The sequence below is a fragment of the Erpetoichthys calabaricus genome, chromosome 4 (genome assembly GCF_900747795.2).
Source record: "Erpetoichthys calabaricus chromosome 4, fErpCal1.3, whole genome shotgun sequence".
Classification (NCBI taxonomy): domain Eukaryota; kingdom Metazoa; phylum Chordata; class Cladistia; order Polypteriformes; family Polypteridae; genus Erpetoichthys; species Erpetoichthys calabaricus.
Window position 1 is genome coordinate 25,307,481 of NC_041397.2, and position 19,328 is coordinate 25,326,808.

The 19,328-nt window shown below is 41.1% G+C and overlaps 1 protein-coding gene across 1 annotated transcript in view; it reads right to left on the reverse strand.

The window, feature by feature from the left end:
- trim47 (tripartite motif containing 47) overlaps positions 1-14,143 on the reverse strand; it is a 52,593-nt gene extending 38,450 nt beyond the window's left edge. The window contains exons 1-2 of the mRNA XM_028799268.2: positions 13,820-14,143; positions 5,008-5,219 (exon numbers count right to left, since the gene is read on the reverse strand). Of these exons, the coding sequence (XP_028655101.1) occupies positions 5,008-5,219; positions 13,820-14,008 (401 nt within the window). The 5' untranslated portion in view covers positions 14,009-14,143. The remainder of the gene's footprint in view (positions 1-5,007; positions 5,220-13,819) is intronic.
- Between the last annotated feature and the right edge of the window lie 5,185 nt (positions 14,144-19,328).

The window sequence follows — 19,328 nt, forward strand, 5'->3', positions numbered from 1 at the left end:
GCCCCAGAACCTGTTCAGCTTTACAGACCTATTGTGGGTGTGGGTATAATGTGTAAGCACTGGGGGTCAACAGTAAATGTTTCCCACTGCATCCTGTTGTATAGATCCCACTTCCAGTCACAAAATGAATATTCAGACTGATATGGCAGTGACAGTTTGAGAACAATATTTCTGCAGAAAAAACCCCCACAAATTTGGCAAGTCCACAGAAATCTTATTTTAAATGATGGTTTTCACTTAGGGAGGGGCAAAAAAACACCTGAAAGTACACAATGCCAGCTGTGGAAATTACCTAGCGGGATCTCCATAGAGCAATTAGTACATCTCTTAACATAATAATAATAATTCATTACATTTACAGTATATAGCGCTTTTCTCTAGCATCACTGTAGAGTCAAGAAAAAAAAGAAGCAGAGAGTCTTGCGTCTGTATGCACAATTGTCTCAGAGGGGGCTGTGTATTTTTTCTGTAATTCTGGGGTAGTTTCATATATGGGCCTCCTGTAAAAGGATTGAGTGAAATTTTGGAGAACCAATCAATCCCTGAATAGATTTCCTTGACCAATTAAGAGGCTATGACAGACAAGCTAACTACCAGTAAGAGCTGCCAGGTAAAATTAGTATTTGTATTGCCCGGCCTCATTCCCTGAGAAGTCTGAATTTTTTTTTTAGAGATTCTGGAAATGGGAGTGAATTATTATTATCATTCACATGGAGCAACTGGTCAGAAGTGGAGTGCTATTGAAATTGAGCGCCCAAAGGCATTCACCACCTAACAGAAAGTGCTGTTCCATACTGATGATGACAGTTTGTTCGAACTAGATAGATAGGTATAGAATGAATAATTGCTTTTTCAGGAGGGCTTAGGAATTTTTTTGAAAATATGTAAATAACCAAAATATTTATTTACATTTACGTACCGATCTGTGTTTTATAAATACTGCACACAAGTATCATTTAGGGGACACTGCGCAAATGTGAGTGAACGGTGATGACGGACAGTGAGCTCTGAATGACATTTCAAGCCACAGACTCGTCAATTCGGTACAACATGTACACCAGAGGGTTTGATCTTTCTGATAAATGTATTTAGTACTACACCACCAGCCACCTCAGGATTCTAATATGGCACTGCACATTTTCTGTTCATTATACTGACATTGCCAACACCAGATGCTATTTAAAATGAGATTTGCAAAGCAAAGGGCACAGAACCAATGAAACACAAGAACTTTCTGTAGGACTTAGCAGCTCAATTTTGTGGTGTGTGACTGCAGATTCTTTTCACCCTGGTAGACTGCTCATGTGCCTGCTGTGGTTTAAACCATCACTACTCCCAGCACAAAGGCCACATCTCTCTATTATAAAATAAAATCTTGAGACGAGGCTATTACCAAGAGATTTTTTTCAAATACCGGCCTCCTCTCAACCATTTACGGTTAGCGGCCCACACCTGCGGTCCTCTCACCTCTCACTTGTGTGAATGCTTTTGTCAGACACAGTTCCTGCACTCTCAGCTCTTATAAAATTTTGACATTTTCTTCGCTTTAAGTTCCCAATAAAAGAAGACTTATTATGTCGAAATCTTATTTGAAGAATTTTATCCCGAAGGGTTATCAACAGAAGAAATGAGGACAAGGGCAATCCTAGCACCGACAAACGATGAAGTCAAACAAATTAACGTGAAAATTGTCGATCGGTTACACGGCCGAATTACTGTTGAAAGAAGGATGTATTGTAATGTTATTGCGTAATTTACAGTATCTCACAAAAGTGAGTACACCCCTCACACTTTTGTCTTTATATCTTTTCATGGGACAACACTGAAGATATGACACTTTGCTCCAATGTAGTCAGAGTACAGCTTGTATAACAGTGTAAATTTGCTGTCCTCTCAAAATAACTCAACACCCAGCCATTAATGTCTAAACCGCTGGCAACAAAAGTGAGTACACCCCTAAGTGAAAAATGTCCAAATTGTGCCCAATTAGCCATTTTCCCTCCCCGGTGTCATTTGACTCGTTAGTGTTACAAGGTCTTGGGTGTGTTAAATTTGATGTTATCGCTCTCACACTCTGGTCGCTAGAGGTTCAACATGGCACCTCATGGCAAAGAACTCTCTGAGGATCTGAAAAAAAGAATTGTTGCTCTACATAAAGATGGCCTCGGCTATAAGAAGATTGCCAACACCCTGAAACTGAGCCACAGCACGGTGGCCAAGACCATACAGCGGTTTAACAGGACAGGTTCCACTCAGAACAGGCCTCGCCATGGTTGACCAAAGAAGTTGAGTGCACGAGCTCAGCATCATATCCAGAGGTTGTCTTTTGAAAATAGACGTATGAGTGCTGCCAGCATTGCTGCAGAGGTTGAAGGGGTGGGGGGTCAGCCTGTCAGTGCTCAGACCATACGCTGCACACTGCATCAAATAGGTCTGCATGGCTGTCATCCCAGAAGGAAGCCTCTTCTAAAGATGATGCACAAGAAAGCCCACAAACAGTTTGCTGAAGACAAGCAGACAAAGGACATGGATTACTGGAACCATGTCCTGTGGTCTGATGAGACCAAGATAAACTTATTTGGTTCAGGTGGTGTCAAGTGTGTGTGGCGGCAACCAGGTGAGTACAAAGACAGGTGTGTCTTGACTAGTGTCAAGCATGGTTGTGGGAGTGTCATGGTTTGGGGCTGCACGAGTGCTGCCGGCACTGGGGAGCTACAGTCATTGAGGGAACCATGAATGCCAACATGTACTGTGACATACTGAAGCAGAGCACGATCCCCTCTTTTTGGAAACTGGGCCGCAGGGCAGTATTCCAACATGATAACGACCCCAAACACACTTCCATGACGACCACTGCCTTGCTAAAGAAATTGAGGGTAAAGGTACTGGACTGGCCAAGCATGTCTCCAGACCTAAACCCTACTGAGCATCTGTGGGGCATCCTGAAACGGAGCGCAAGGTCTCTAACATCCACTAGCTCCGTGATGTCGTCATGGAGGAGTAGAAGAGGATTCCAGTGGCAACCTGTGAAGCTTTAGTGAACTCCGTGCCCAAGAGAGTTAAGGCAGTGCTGGAAAATAATGGTGGCCACACAAAATATTGACACTTTGGGCACAATTTGGACATTTTTCACTTAGGGGTGTACTCACTTTTGTTGCCAGCGGTTTAGACATTAATGGCTGTGTGTTGAGTTATTTTGAGGGGACTGCAAATTTACACTGTTAAACAAGCCGTACTCTGACAACTTTACATTGTATCAAAGTGTCAAATCTTCAGTGTTGTCCCATGAAAAGATATAATATTTACAAAATAGTGAGGGGTGTACTCACTTTTGTGAGATACTGTATTTCTGAGTAGTTAATTACTCACTGTAATGTAAAATAGTTAGGTCTATTATGCATATGTAACAATTTCCATGAAAATAACAATCTGTTTAAATTGTACATCCGCTTTCCCATACGCGGGTGGCAGAGATGTGTAGCGCCCGCCCAGGGGTTGGTGAGTGAAGGGCAAAGCCCACAAGTCTGATAAAAGGAAATGTGTGAACTATACACAGGAAACTCTTTGGCAATGCAAGGAGTGTAAGCTGCCACTTTATCTCAATCTGGACTAAAGCTATTTTGAACACTGGGACATATAAATAATTTCTGATTTTCTGATATAAGAAATAAATGTATATATTTCATTGTGTTTTGAGTGGAAAATGTTGAACCACATTGTAAACAAAGATGAGGGGAGGCTCCTACCAAAACTATTGGATTTTTCAATGTTACGTATTTTTTCAACAGAACAATGAAAATGTAAAAGGCGTTTACCTCTTTTTGTCTATTTATACCACTATTGTAATTAAACTTCAATGTAAATATGGCTCCACTAGTCATTTTTGAGAAATACAGTTTCTGCTGAAAGAAATTATATATAACACTTGGGATAAAAATCCAATTTCATGTAAAAAAACAGGTTTAAAAACACTTGAAAATGTTAGAAATGGTTTAAAATTAAATTTTGCCCTTTCAGCATACTGTACACAAGTCAAACGATGTCCCTGAAAATTGTTAAATGTCGACATTATGTTAACAAATGTACTCATTGGACATGCTGTTCAACATATTACCACACAGATGACACAGTGGTAGAACTGCTGCCTTGCAGAAAGGAGATCCCGGGTCTGCGTGGAGAGCACTTTGAGCAGTGAGAAAATAACTATATAAATGTGAAGAATTATTATTATTATTCTTATTGTTATATCAAAACAGTAAACAAACATAGATTCATTTAGTAAACTGCTCTTTTCAGTTCAGGATTGTGAGAAGCTGGTGCCTATTACTGAAGCACTTATCACAAAGCCTGAGTGGGACCCCAGTTTATCACAGGGCACACTCGTGCACACTTCCACTTACTTATACTGGGCCTATTAAAAGTTTGCAGATTCATCAAACCTGCACGTCTTTTGGATTTAGAATGAAAACAGAAGGACATTCAAAGTGTAAACTTCATACAGGCAGGTCTCAAACTGGGAGAGGTAAGGTAGCCCTGGTAATGACTACATCACACAATGCCAATCCAAATATAAAACAAGAAAAGCACAAAATCATGTAGCATTTACAAACATAACCAGTGAGAAGTCAAGCAAAATGACCCCTTTTATTGGCTAACTAGAAAGATTACAATATGCCAGCTTTCGAGGCAACTCAGGCCTCTTCTTCAGGCAACATGTAATTTAATGTTTACATCTGGCCTGAGTTGCCTTGAAAGCTGCCATATTGTAATCTTTCTAGTTAGCCAATAAAAGGGGTCATTTTGCTTGACATCTCACTACATTCCCAATGGCTAACAGGGTACAACACCCTAGTACTACAAACATCACCAGTGTATCTAAGAACAGTATTACAACAGTGAACAAACATGGCTGTTACTCTCTCATTCGGGGAACATGTCCACCAACACAGAACGATAAATGAGTGTGTCAGAAAAGTTACCGACATGTAAGTTAAGCCACTTACGCACCTGTGGGCACGAGATTCTCTGCAAATCACACATATAGGTTTTCCATCTTTCCTGCAGTACAGCTTTAGCTCTTCATGGTGCTTTTCACACAAGTCTTCTTTAGGTGGTTGGACAGGTTTTGTATCTTTAGTCCTAAAAACATTTAGGTCATCCAGCTTGTTCACAAGGTTCTTAACAAGAAAGTTCCTGGTGAATGTTATTTCAGGAAAAGTCTAATAAATAATGAAAAACAATCAACATTAAAAAAAAAGTTAAATCAATAACAAACATGAAATAAAATATGAAATTAAAATACCGAAACTATAAAAATTGATCTACAATTAAAAAGATGACATATTTAAGAGCACTTGACCTCTTTTCATATGAAAGAAATTCAGGTCTAATAAGAAGTACGTACTGAGGAACCCTGGGAACATTCCCAGAGATTCCAAATACTTCTTATTGGATCTGAACTTCTGTGCAACCATTTTTTGGTACAATGTGCTTCAACATGTGCTAAATATGCTTCTAAAGCTCAGTTTTCAAAGTGCCTAAGGCACTGCACTTAAATTACTGGTTCAGTTCTTGGCCCTTTTAACTCTGAGCAGGTCGATGTACTCCAACTTGTACAGAAACGATTAGACTGTATTCTGATCATGCAAGTCACCCTGGAGAAAGATAACAGCCTAATATAGAACATTAACACTAGAATCCCTAAAGCCTATGAAAATATTCGTAATACCAGGCCACCTTAAATTCCCTCACACCTCGTCAGCGGCAAATGTGTCAATCAGCACTGGCAGCAGGCAGCCTGCTACCCCAGCACCCACCGAGGCAGCTGACGTCAAGTCAGGTGCAAAATTCTCAGAGCTGGGGGTAAGGTGTCTGGAATTGCATAGGGTAAATACTGTATCGTTATTTGGAATACAATGATCTGTGTAAACGTAGGACGACAGGAAATGTGAGGCAAGAAATGTTGAACACATACAGTGGTGTGAAAAACTATTTGCCCGCTCCTGATTTCTTATTCTTTTGCATGTTTGTCACACAAAATGTTTCTGATCATCAAACACATTTAACCATTAGTCAAATATAACACAAGTAAACACAAAATGCAGTTTTTAAATGATGGTTTTTATTATTTAGGGAGAAAAAAAAATCCAAACCTACATGGCCCTGTGTGGAAAAGTAATTGCCCCCTTGTTAAAAAATAACCTAACTGTGGTGTATCACACCTGAGTTCAATTTCCGTAGCCACCCCCAGGCCTGATTACTGCCACACCTGTTTCAATCAACAAACCACTTAAATAGGAGCTGCCTGACACAGAGAAGTAGACCAAAAGCACCTCAAAAGCTAGACATCATGCCAAGATCCAAAGAAATTCAGGAACAAATGAGAACAGAAGTAATTGAGATCTATCAGTCTGGTAAAGGTTATAAAGCCATTTCTAAAGCTTTGGGACTCCAGCGAACCACAGTGAGAGCCATTATCCACAAATGGCAAAAACATGGAACAGTGGTGAACCTTCCCAGGAGTGGCTGGCCGACCAAAATTACCCCAAGAGCGCAGAGACGACTCAACCGAGAGGTCACAAAAGACCCCAGGACAACGTCTAAAGAACTGCAGGCCTCACTTGCCTCAATTAAGGTCAGTGTTCACGACTCCACCATAAGAAAGAGACTGGGCAAAAACGGCCTGCATGGCAGATGTCCAAGACGCAAACCACTGTTAAGCAAAAAGAACATTAGGGCTCGTCTCAATTTTGCTAAGAAACATCTCAATGATTGCCAAGACTTTTGGGAAAATACCTTGTGGACTGATGAGTCAAAAGTTGAACTTTTTGGAAGGCAAATGTCCCGTTACATCTGGCGTAAAAGGAACACAGCATTTCAGAAAAAGAACATCATACCAACAGTAAAATATGGTGGTGGTAGTGTGATGGTCTGGGGTTGTTTTGCTGCTTCAGGACCTGGAAGGCTTGCTGTGATAGATGGAACCATGAATTCTACTGTCTACCAAAAAATCCTGAAGGAGAATGTCCGGCCATCTGTTTGTCAACTCAAGCTGAAGCGATCTTGGGTGCTGCAACAGGACAATGACCCAAAACACACCAGCAAATCCACCTCTGAATGGCTGAAGAAAAACAAAATGAAGACTTTGGAGTGGCCTAGTCAAAGTCCTGACCTGAATCCAATTGAGATGCTATGGCATGACCTTAAAAAGGCGGTTCATGCTAGAAAACCCTCAAATAAAGCTGAATTACAACAATTTTGCAAAGATGAGTGGGCCAAAATTCCTCCAGAGCGCTGTAAAAGACTCACTGCAAGTTATCGCAAACGCTTGATTGCAGTTATTGCTGCTAAGGGTGGCCCAACCAGTTATTAGGTTCAGGGGGCAATTACTTTTTCACACAGGGCCATGTAGGTTTGGATTTTTTTTTTCTCCCTAAATAATAAAAACCACCATTTACAAACTGCATTTTGTGTTTACTTGTGTTATATTTGACTAATGGTTAAATGTGTTTGATGATCAGAAACATTTTGTGTGACAAACATGCAAAAGAATAAGAAATCAGGAAGGGGGCAAATAGTTTTTCACACCACTGTAACTAAAACAGAAACTATTTTTCATGTTATAGTAATTGATAAAATGATAAGGTGAAATGTATAATGTGTGAAGACTGAAGTCCAAATATCAAATAAACACTTTCACAAAAGGTAAAACAAAACAAATGTGCTTTTATTCAAGAATATAACCAAAGAAAAATAAATTGTTCAATGTACATGTTACTTGTAATGTATAAAAACTGAAGCCCAACTATCAATTGATAGGAAGTAGACGCGTCTGCTTGGCTGGTTCAGAGGTAAGACCTGCTGTCTCATAATCAAGAGGTTGCGGGTTAAATCCTGGGCCCTCCTTGCATTTACCATTTTCAGTAGTGAGCTGCTATTATTACTAATACAGTATATAATAAAACCATACATTTGATTTGAGTCTGTAACAGCCGGTGTACATTTATGGTACTTGTAAAAGTTAGCACTGAAGGAATAAAAGCGAATGTCTTGTTGAGCAAACGGACACTGCAGTGTCAACTTCCTCAAGCTGAACAGCTCTTTTAATGGCACCCCCCCCATCAACATTCGTTCCTCTGTAAATTGTATTTCCTTTTCTGACCGTACCATTACCCTCTCCCCTTCTGTTACAAATCTGGGTGTCAAGTTAGACTCCCATCTGTCATTTAATACACATGTCCATCACCTTTGTAAAATTGCATTCCTTCATTTCCGAAATATAACCAAACTCCGTCCTTGACTCTCCCTTTGTGATGCTGAAAAGATGGTTCATGCCTTTGTCTCATCCAGACTGGACTATTGTAATGCACTCCTCATCGGGATCCCCAGCAAGAGCCTTCAAAAGCTCCAACAAATTCAAAATTGTGATGCAAGCATCCTGATGAAGGTGCGGAAATATGAACACATTTCACCAATTTATCAGTCACTTCATTGGTACCCTATTCACCTCCGTATTGAATACAAACTCTGTTTGTTGACTCACCAGTGCATCCACAGAAATGCTCCGGAATATCTTACGGAACTCCTTATATTACAATCCACTACAAGAAACCTCCATTTTCCAAATACCTACTGCCTTCGTCCCCGCTATGACCAAACTTCGTACAATGGGTGACTGAGTCTTTGCAGTAGCTGCTCCACAGCTCTGGAATGCCCTACCAGAGAACACAACAGATTGTCAGAAAATCATTCAAATAACATGTTCATATGAATGTCTGTGTGCGAGGAAACGTAACATTTTTTACAAGTACTATAAATTTACACAGGATGTTATAAACTTGCATCAAATGTATGTTTTTATTACATGATAATAATAATAATAATACCAGCTCACTACTCAAAGCACCAATAATAATACCAGCTCACTACTCAAAGCACTAAATACAAAGATGACAGGGAATTTGAACCTATTACCTCACCATTTCTAAACCGTAGCGTATTCACTGCGCCATCTGTGCAGGTCTGTGATGGAGTCGTGTTACCTCAGTGACAACTGGTTGAAAATGAAACGTGCAAACACGCACGTATGTGAACGTCTTTTACTTTGAACCGACTGATAGTTGGGCTTCAGCAACATGTCAGTTGAGCAATTTCTCCTCCTTCGGTTTTACTCTTGAATAAAAGCATACTTGTTTTATTATACCTTTTGTAAAAGTGTTTCTTGTATATTTGGGCTTCACACATTCGACATTTCATATCAAAATTATGTCATTATTACTTTACCATATGAAAACATTTTCTGTTTTAGCAGTGTGTTCAGCATTTTTTGCCTTGCATTTCCTCTGTCATTCTATATTTACACAGATCATTGTAGACACAGAGCACACATCAGATGTATGTATTTCAAATCATGGTATTTCATTACCTATATATTTCCATTACAAACGCATTGCAAGATAAACACCTCAACGCAGACTTTAGCTGTGAGGATTGCAGCAGGGCGATCAACGCCTTCATCTGAGTGAAGGTTGGGGGGTGTAGCAGGGTACGTTCTGTGAAACTGCACATTTGCAAAACAAAAGCAGCCTATTAGCGCAGTGATAAGGAGCTACGAGCTTCTTGGTGTATGTCGGGAAAATTTAAGGAGGTCAGGAACAGCGAAAAAAATTGTAAGCGTCAGGGATTCTAGTGGTAATACCTCAAAACAGAATCTACAATGCAGTCTCCACTGGATGTTAAAAGACATACTGTACTTTCAGCCTTTGTTGAAGTAAATCCTGAAATCAAGACAAATTACACTTGACTATCTTTTCACCCTTAGTACCATCATGCAAATAATAAAAGGTGGGTGGTGAACCATCGGCCCTTTGGTTTAAGGTCATCATCTTTGCCTGAGATATCCTATATGTTAAAACTGTATTGGTGAATGGTTAAAACTCTTACTTGCATGTCTCCTCAAAAGTTGACAATACATAAATAATATAACAAAAATACGCACACAACAAACATACCCACACACATATATACATTATATAGAAAACATTTGCCACGTCCTCTCAGTTGTGAAAAGCAGCTCATAGATATATCTGATATGATACTGTATTACATATCTATCTAGTATATAAAAAAAATTTTCGGTTGAGATGTGATCACCTCGGGGAGACACTTTGAAGTCCCGCAAGACTTCTTGCACGTCACGTCACGTTACAAACAATTTCTCGTAGACACTTTAATGTCCCCGAAGACAAGGAAGTGAGACAAAAGGACAGCTGCTGTACAGGCTTTTATATGATTGTCGCGCAGCGAGACATGCAGATCACGCAGCACGGCAGCAGATAGCCAGCAGCTGATTCGTCCTTCACGTGCATTCAGCCCCCCAACCGCCTCCCCTTTCACAACATGAGCAGCAGAAATGTGAAGTTGCTAGCGTGAAGCGCGCCCCCAGGGGTGGGGGCTGCGGCGTGGGCGAGTGAAGTGAGTAGGGGGCACAACCCCTAGTGTGTGTGTGTGTGTGTGTGTGTGTATATAGATAGATACAGTGCATCCAGAAAGTATTCACAGCGCATCACTTTTTCCACATTTTGTTATGTTACAGCCTTATTCCAAAATGGATTAAATTCACTTTTTTCCTCAGAATTCTACACACAACACCCCATAATGACAATGCGAAAAAAGTTTACTTGAGGTTTTTGCAAATTTATTAAAAATAAAAAAATTGAGAAAGCACATGTACATACGTATTCACAGCCTTTGCCGTGAACCTCAAAATTGAGCTCAGGTGCATCCTGTTTCCCCTGATCATCCTTGAGATGTTTCTGCAGCTTAATTGGAGTCCACCTGTGGTAAATTCAGTTGATTAGACATGATTTGGAAAGGCACACACCTGTCTATATAAGGTCCCACAGTTGACAGTTCATGTCAGAGCACAAACCAAGCATGAAGTCAAAGGAATTGTCTGTAGACCTCTGAGACAGGATTGTCTTGAGGCACAAATCTGGGGAAGGTTACAGAAAAATTTCTGCTGCTTTGAAGGTCCCAATGAGCACAGTGGCCTCCATCATCCGTAAGTGGAAGAAGTTCGAAACCACCAGGACTCTTCCTAGAGCTGGCCGGCCATCTAAACTGAGCAATCGGGGCAGAAGGGCCTTAGTCAGGGAGGTGACCAAGAACCCGATGGTCACTCTGTCAGAGCTCCAGAGGTCCTCTGTGGAGAGAGGAGAACCTTCCAGAAGGACAACCATCTCTGCAGCAATTGACCAATCAGGCCTGTATGGTAGAGTGGCCAGACGGAAACCACTCTTTAGTAAAAGGCACATGGCAGCCCGCCTGGAGTTTGCCAAAAGGCACCTGAAGGACTCTCAGACCATGAGAAAGAAAATTCTCTGGTCTGATGAGACAAAGATTGAACTCTCTGGTGTGAATGCCAGGTGTCACGTTTGGAGGAAACCTGGCACCATCCCTACAGTGAAGCATGGTGGTGGCAGCATCATGCTGTGGGGATGTTTTTCAGCAGCAGGGACTGGGAGACTAGTCAGGATAAAGGGAAAGATGACTGCAGCAATGTTCGAGACATCCTGGATGAAAACCTGCTCCAGAGCGCTCTTGACCTCAGACTGGGGCGACAGTTCATCTTTCAGCAGGACAACGACCCTAAGCACACAGCCAAGATATCAAAGGAGTGGCTTCAGGACAACTCTGTGAATGTCCTTGAGTGGCCCAGCCAGAGCCCAGACTTGAATCCGATTGAACATCTCTGGAGAGATCTTAAAATGGCTGTGCACCGACGCTTCCCATCCAACCTGACGGAGCTAAAGAGGAATGGGCGAAACTGGCCAAGGATAGGTGTGCCAAGCTTGTGGCATCATATTCAACAAGACTTGAGGCTGTAATCGCTGCCAAAGGTGCATCGACAAAGTATTGAGCAAAGACTGTGAATACTTATGTACATGGGATTTCTCAGTTTTTTTATTTTTAATAAATTTGCAAAAATCTCAAGTAAACTTTTTTCACATTGTCATTATGGGGTGTTGTGTGTAGAATTCTGAGGGAAAAAATGAATTTAATCCATTTTGGAATAAGGCTGTAACATAACAAAATGTGGAAACAGTGATGCGCTGTGAATACTTTCCGGATGCACTGTATCTATTATATAAAAAAATTTTGGGTCGAGACGTGATCACCTCGGGGAGACACTTTGAAGTCAAGCGAGACTTCTTGCACGTCACGCCCTACTTACAAACAATTTCTCAGAGACACTTTAACATCCCACGAGACAAGGAAGTGAGACAAAAGGACAGCTGCTATACAGGCTTTTATATGATCGCCGCGCAGCGAGACATGCAGATCACGCAGCTGATCCTTCCTTAGCGTACGTTCAGCCCCCCAATCCCCCCCTTCACAACACGAGTGGCAGAAATGTGAAGTGGCTAGTGTGAAGCGCGCCCCCAGGGGTGGAGGCTGTGGGGTGGGCGAGTGAAGTAAGTAGGGGGCACAACCCCTAGTGTAGATAGATAAAGTAGTTGGCAGGATTAAATGAGATAGACAGACAGACAGACCGATATTGTGAGACCCCGGGATCACCTGACTGCGCTGTGCACTAAAAACTGTTAAAAACAGGTATGAACTGGTTATCTGCTGCCAGGTCAACTGCAAGTTCGCTTGCTCACCACATAACGTGTCTGTGGCCTGCTGGTTGATGCGGGGGACACTTAAAGCCAGCCGCTGACATGCCCTTGCACTCACTCTCCATCTTTTCTCTAAGGAAGGCTATCTGTTCATTTAAGCTGAAGAAGCGAGCAAATGCAGGATGACGTCAGCGTCAACTGCCACTCACTGGATGCTTTTTGTCTTTCTCACCACTCTGAGTAAACTCTGAGAGACAGTTGTGTTTGAGAATCCCAGGAGATCAACAGTTACAGACATACTCAAACCAGCCAATCTGGGATTAACAATCATGCTATGGTTGAAACTACTGAAATCACATTTTCTCCCCTTCCCGGGGTTTGATGTGAACATTAACTGAAGCTCCTGACCTGTATTTACATGATTTTTTTGCACCATGCTGCCGTCACATGACTGATAGGTTAGATCACTGTATGGATAAGAAAGTGTACATAATTTGTGCAGTGAATGTATAAACAAATACATATTCATACACACACAGGGTTTTTTTTTTTTAATGTTACACTCTTTCTTATTGCAAGTGGCTGTTGAGTAACTTCACTGCTTCGGGGTAGAAACTGTCCCTAAATCTACTGGTGGGGGTGCCAGTAGTCCTGTACTATTTGTTAGAAGGGGTGTAAGAAAAGCAGTAGTGGAGGATGGCTGGAGTCTTTAATAGTCTTGTTTGCTTTCTAAAGGCATCAACATCTCCTGGGCAGAAGTCAGTCGGTCACTGGCAATATTATGCGCCGTCTTCAAAATCCCACTTACGCAACAATTCAAACTCACCTTACTGATCTCAGTTATAAAAATGATTTTCTGAAACATCGACCTCTACACCTTGAGGGCCAATGAACCCTTAAACGCCAGTAATGTCAAACTTAACGTAAAAATAAAAGCACAGTGGAGAAGAGCATACGTATTAAAACAGTGGACCTTAAGCAACTTTGGGCGACGGATCAGTTCCTTCCTCCAACTCCGTTTAATTCTTGAACAGGTTATTAATCCCGCCTGCCTTCCAACTGCTAAAAAATGCATCTAAATACATGTACGCTATCCTGCGCTTGCAAGTATAACGGAGTCAGCACGAATCACAATCGTAAATAAAACACCACGCAGGTCCCCTTCCATTGTGCAACATCACTGTATCGTATCTTACCCTCCTGCACTCCGGACACTGGTATCCACTGTAGTCACTGCCGTTCTCTTCCCAATGGAGGAGGATACAGTATCGGCAGAAGTTGTGTCCACACTGTAAAATAACTGGGTCCTCAAAGAAATCCAGACAGATGGGACAAATGAGTTCTTTTTCTAAAGCCTCTGTATAATCGGACGAAGCAGTGGCCATGGTAAACACAAAGCAAAGAACGGAAACAGCGTGAAAATTCGGTTCACACCAGCAAAACCTAAACACCCAGTCCTCCAACTAAAACAAAATGATTCATTTCACCTCGGCTCATTCAGACAACTTCCGGTTCCGTCCCATTTGTTGACGTCAGAGTAGGCAACTGTTATTATGACGCTAAAATCAGGCGCTGGTGCTGAAGGAGCGCGAGAGATTTGAAAATGTTAAATTGTGTCGCATTGTTATGCCTGCGTGCGATTTTGTACCCGATTTGCTGTGATCGACTGATTCACTACGTCGGCCCGAATTTCATCTTTATCGGCTACCGTTTCACGTGCAGTAGGAACGGGGTTTTGCGCTACGCGATTTCATTTCAGTTGGTTGTCTTTTAGTGTGAGCAGTATCATGACCCGATTTTCTGATGTTGCATAAAATTTTATTGTGTATCGATCCCAGTACATAGAGATATGCTCATTTTAATATTATAAGAATATACATATAACTAAATGGTCAATGGTTAGGAGACCTTTAGTGGAAGAACCCGAAATAACTTCGCACAACGTTGAATAACACCACATATCTTAAGTTCTCTGTAAAACAGGCAGAGTCCTCACCTCAATCAAGAGGGAAACCAGTTACTTATATCTTAGCCTCTATTCGTTGGATGCCCATCAAGTTTAATTTAATATTGTTTTTTATCAATATGCTGCTGCTGGAGTGTGTGAATTTCCCATTGGGATTAATGAAGTATCTATCTATCTATATATCTATCTATCTATCTAAGTTAAAAATAATGCTAAAAGTAAGTCTAAATTTGTTTTTAAAGCACTAAATAATCGGCCTCCTCCTTATATTTCACATGTCATCTTCCAATATTCTTCCTACAGGGCAGTGAGATCATTTTTCACTGACTGCTACTAAACTCTGGAATGATTATTTGTCAGAACTGTTCCCACGGTCCTGACATTTAAAATCCCGTTTAAAGACGCATCTTTTTTTTTTATTTGCTATGTCTTGGAAGTCGTTTATATTCTTTAAGCTTTGGATTTTGGAGACTAAATAGTATTGTCTTTGTGTAGTTTTAGTCAGTGTTGTTACACATTTATTTTTGTTTAACTTTGTACATTACTTTGGTGCAGCAATTTTGAATGTGCTCTATAAATTGATTTGATTTGAAGCACCCGTGTGTCCAGTTCCACCTTTCTTTTCTTTGTACTTTCAGAGCATAGCACAGCAATAGGCAGGAACGCAGCTTCTGTCACTGCCGATCTGCGTACCTGCCATTATTGTGCGCTTGCGCGCGCGGACCGGGCAAGCAACGTGGATCGAGTGGTGACAGTGACAACCTTGTTATATTGATTAGTACACAAAGAAATCCCCAAACCTTCTTTATTATAGAAAAGCCTCTCTCATACAATCTCCTTCCCGGAACTCCCATCCCTCTCCCCGTTCTATTTATATCTTTGTACAGTGCCACCTACTGTCCAAATGAAATAACATTAATACCACAACATAACAAACCTCTTCTCGTTGTCGGTGTTTGACGACATTTTGAGAAGCCTGTGACCATCATGTGTATTCTTTTGAGATTTTTAATAGGTTAAAGTTCCAAGGGTTCCCAAACTTTTTTCAGCCTCAGACCCCTTTACCAAAAACTTTTAAAACCGTCGACCCCTAATTACATGCAATGGTTTTCATATCCGCACTTGCTTTGATATGTTCGATAAGACAATGAATAGACATGTTTGTGCTACATGTATTTTCATGCATTCTTACGTGTGACTCTTTTAATGACACATTTTACCTTTTCGTTCGCAAATTTGGTATGTAATGTGTTTTTTTTTAAATGATTTTACTTCTTAATTAGGTTCCTATTGGAATCATAGATATTTTGAAGTAACAAACAAATAGCAGTAGTAAGGGGGTCTATTTTTGCTGTCGTTGACCCCCAAATTTTTTCATTGAAACTATCGACCCCTAGAAAGTTCAAATCGACCCCAGGGGGTCAATATCGACCACTTTGGGAACCCTTGGGTTAAACTGTCCATTTGGTGTCAAGTAAACCTACTGTCTGAGCACCTACGTTGTGGCTTGTCAGTCGGACTTAACGTGTCAGTACAGTTTGATCACATACATGACTGGCGACTCTGTGGTGCAGTGTAAGAAGTCCCGAGCCCGCGATTTCTAATAATCGAACACAGTATGCCTGGCATTAGTGTTGCATTTTATTTCGGTGTGTGTAGTACTCAGAGTTGAATTATAAATATACAAGTAAGCCCGCGATTCGCTAGCGAATCGGAAATCCTAGAATGGCAATCAGTTTCTGTTCCGTCCGTTATGTGGATGGATGACATATCATGGAGGGCGGGTGCGTCTGGGGAAATGTCATTTAATCCAATAAGCATATCTGTACTAAAGCGGTTTCGTTTTGTGGAGACGTGAGTCTGTTGCCTTCGCTGACACCGACTGCTTGAACAGGTTGTGTTGTTTGGGGGCCACCTACTGGGTATCCGTCAATAAGTGCGCGCACATAAAAGCGATCTTCAAAAGGGCGACCTCAATTGAGCGCCGAATAACTGCGCGCATAAATAAAGGAGTGCTTAAAAAGGGTGACGTCAATTGGGCGCAGCGAATAAAGGCAAACGCAACAAAATTACAGAAACTGTATTAGATAAAGGCAATGATCGAACGTATAAAAAGGTGAAAGCATGAATATTAAAACATCCAATTAATTAATGCATGAACTTCTAACGAACTACTTCTAACGAACTATTTCTAAAGCTCTCTATATTTCGTTGTTTTCAAAATTACAGAAAATTCTGTTTTGGACTCAGTTGTATGAACATGTCTGTTCTTGCTAATCATTTTTGCAGCCAGGAAATATTATACGGGTGGCTGCCCCAAACCTTCAAAAAAAAAAAAAAATTACAGAAAATTCGATTAAGGCAATGACTGAATGTATAAAAAGGTGAAAGCAAATTACACTTGAAGCTGTAGATTACGTGCAATGCCACGTAGATATTCGAGATGCGGTCTATTAGCATAATCAAGGACAATTAATTTAATTCGCTCCGAAGGTCATCCTTTTGAAGCTAGCCTTTATTTACGCGCGCCTTTATTCGGCGCTCAATTGAGGTCGCCCTTTTGAAGATCGCTTTTATTTATATGCGCTTTTATTCTCCGCGCCCAATTGAGGTCGCCCTTTTGAAGGTCGCCTTTTTGTGCGCGCCCTTATTGAATAGAACCGGCGAGCAAAGCCCCCTAGTTTTGTTAAATAGTCAACAAATGATAGATAATACAAATCACACTTATTTTGGTTAGTGTGCCGTCCGTGGATAATTTTGGTATATTCTTTAAGTTTGATACATAAAATTGTATTCTACAGTAAAGTGTTTTTTTATGAATTTTAAAAATACCTTGTCTGTTCTTGCAGCTTACAATGGAGCTAAAGGGTAAGTTCATAGGTGAATAATAAAACCCTAAAACATACCAGATACACCCACTTTGAAACTACAAACGTTTTGATTTGGGAAAGCATACGTTCTCCATTTATGAGATCTCCCCGTGATAACAAAAGGGAACTATAGAAATAATTATTTTCATCATGGATGCCTTGAGGTAAGACATTGCCTACAAAAGAGAAAAAAGCAATTCACATCTGCATATCAACATTCAATAATGTCCAGAACGGGTGCTTGGAGATGGCTTTCTGAAGTAAATCCACGTGGCAGTAGATGAATGGGGTAGTTGGTGAAGTCAAATGTAGCCGGTCTCCTTTTAAAATGGCTGAATGTCACAAGAATGGTTTTGCTTTTTTAGATTCTTAAAGCAAGATGGATAAACTTTTTTGCAATATATGTTGTGAAGGCTAGGGGGCTCCACAGAGCCCCAAACATGAACACATAAACACAGTCCCGGGTTCAAACAAAGGGGTCTTTATTACAAATACCTTGAAGTAAAATCAGCACACAAGTGATATTCTTCCTTTTCTCTCTCTCCACAGCACTGCTACACCTCCAAGCCGAGTGATGCTGGTCTCCGTTCCCAGCTCCGTCTCACCTAGACAAGGCAAGTGTGGTCCCTTTTATGGAGTACTTCTGGTGCCAGGTGTATGCCCACTGGAAGCACTTCCAGGCCATATGGAAGCCTCAAATATCCCCTAGCAGAACCCATGGACCCCAGCAGTTCTGTACTACTGTCGGACTACAAATCCCAGCATTCCCTGTGGGTGTCTGAATTCTTTCCAATATTCAGGGCTGCTGCCATCTAGCATATGGGGGAGACAGTAAGCAGGAACTATCGCTTTCCTCGTCCTTCCATGTTATGGGCATCCCATCCAGGTAAGGACCCCAAACCAACTGCAGCTGGGATGCTGGTCCCAGCACGCTGTCCCTCACAGTATGTAATCTCAAGATGCCATTCAATACTCAATAACATTTACAGCTTGACAAGTTGATGTATTTGGTTAAGTTTTAAGGCTTTTTCATTCACCTGTTGATCTGTGTACCGTTTAGTCCCATCGTAAACTGCAAGAACAAACAAGGTATTTTTTAAATTAATAAAAAACTTCAAAATGAAATTTTATATGGCAAATTAATATATTCTGTACCATGATTATATATAAAAAGAACTTCAACTTAAACAATACTGAAATTATCCTTTAAGAAACTGGTGTCTATCACCTGCAATGCATTTAGCCACATTGAACAGAAGTGTTTGGTCTCAGATTTATTTTGACGCTTGTGTTGCCAGTTCACCAGAGCTTCCTCTAAACGTATCATGAACTCATCCCAAAATCCTCAGTCACTGCAGAGTCTCTCACCAGTTTTCTGGGTATTTGTATTGCATGTTGGGGGTTACCAGAATGTGTAATAATGAAAAACAGTATTCATTTTCTCTCTGTTTTTGTTCAGAGTAGCCATATCAAAATATCTTGCACCACCTTCGGAACAATGAACGAGTTGATTGATTTATCCAGACACTAAAATGATCATGAGGTCATGTGAAAATAATATTTCTTTACTGAGACTTCCTTACTCCACAGCAGTGTTTCCCAACCTGTGGACCACAGCATCACTGTAGATGGATCGTAGCTGACCGCTCCGATGATCACGCTCAGTTCATAGCAGCAGCATTGCAGGTGGATTGCGGATTATTTTGGATGAGCTCCCTAAAACCGCACTCTGTTAATTGTGCTTCATTCACCAAGGAGGTAAAACACCAACAAACAGGCTAGGTTCAGTTAACGCTCTGGTGATCACTCCAGACCAGAGGCGGCCTTAGGGCTGACCAATCCCAATGCGGGGCCAGTTACGTCAAATGC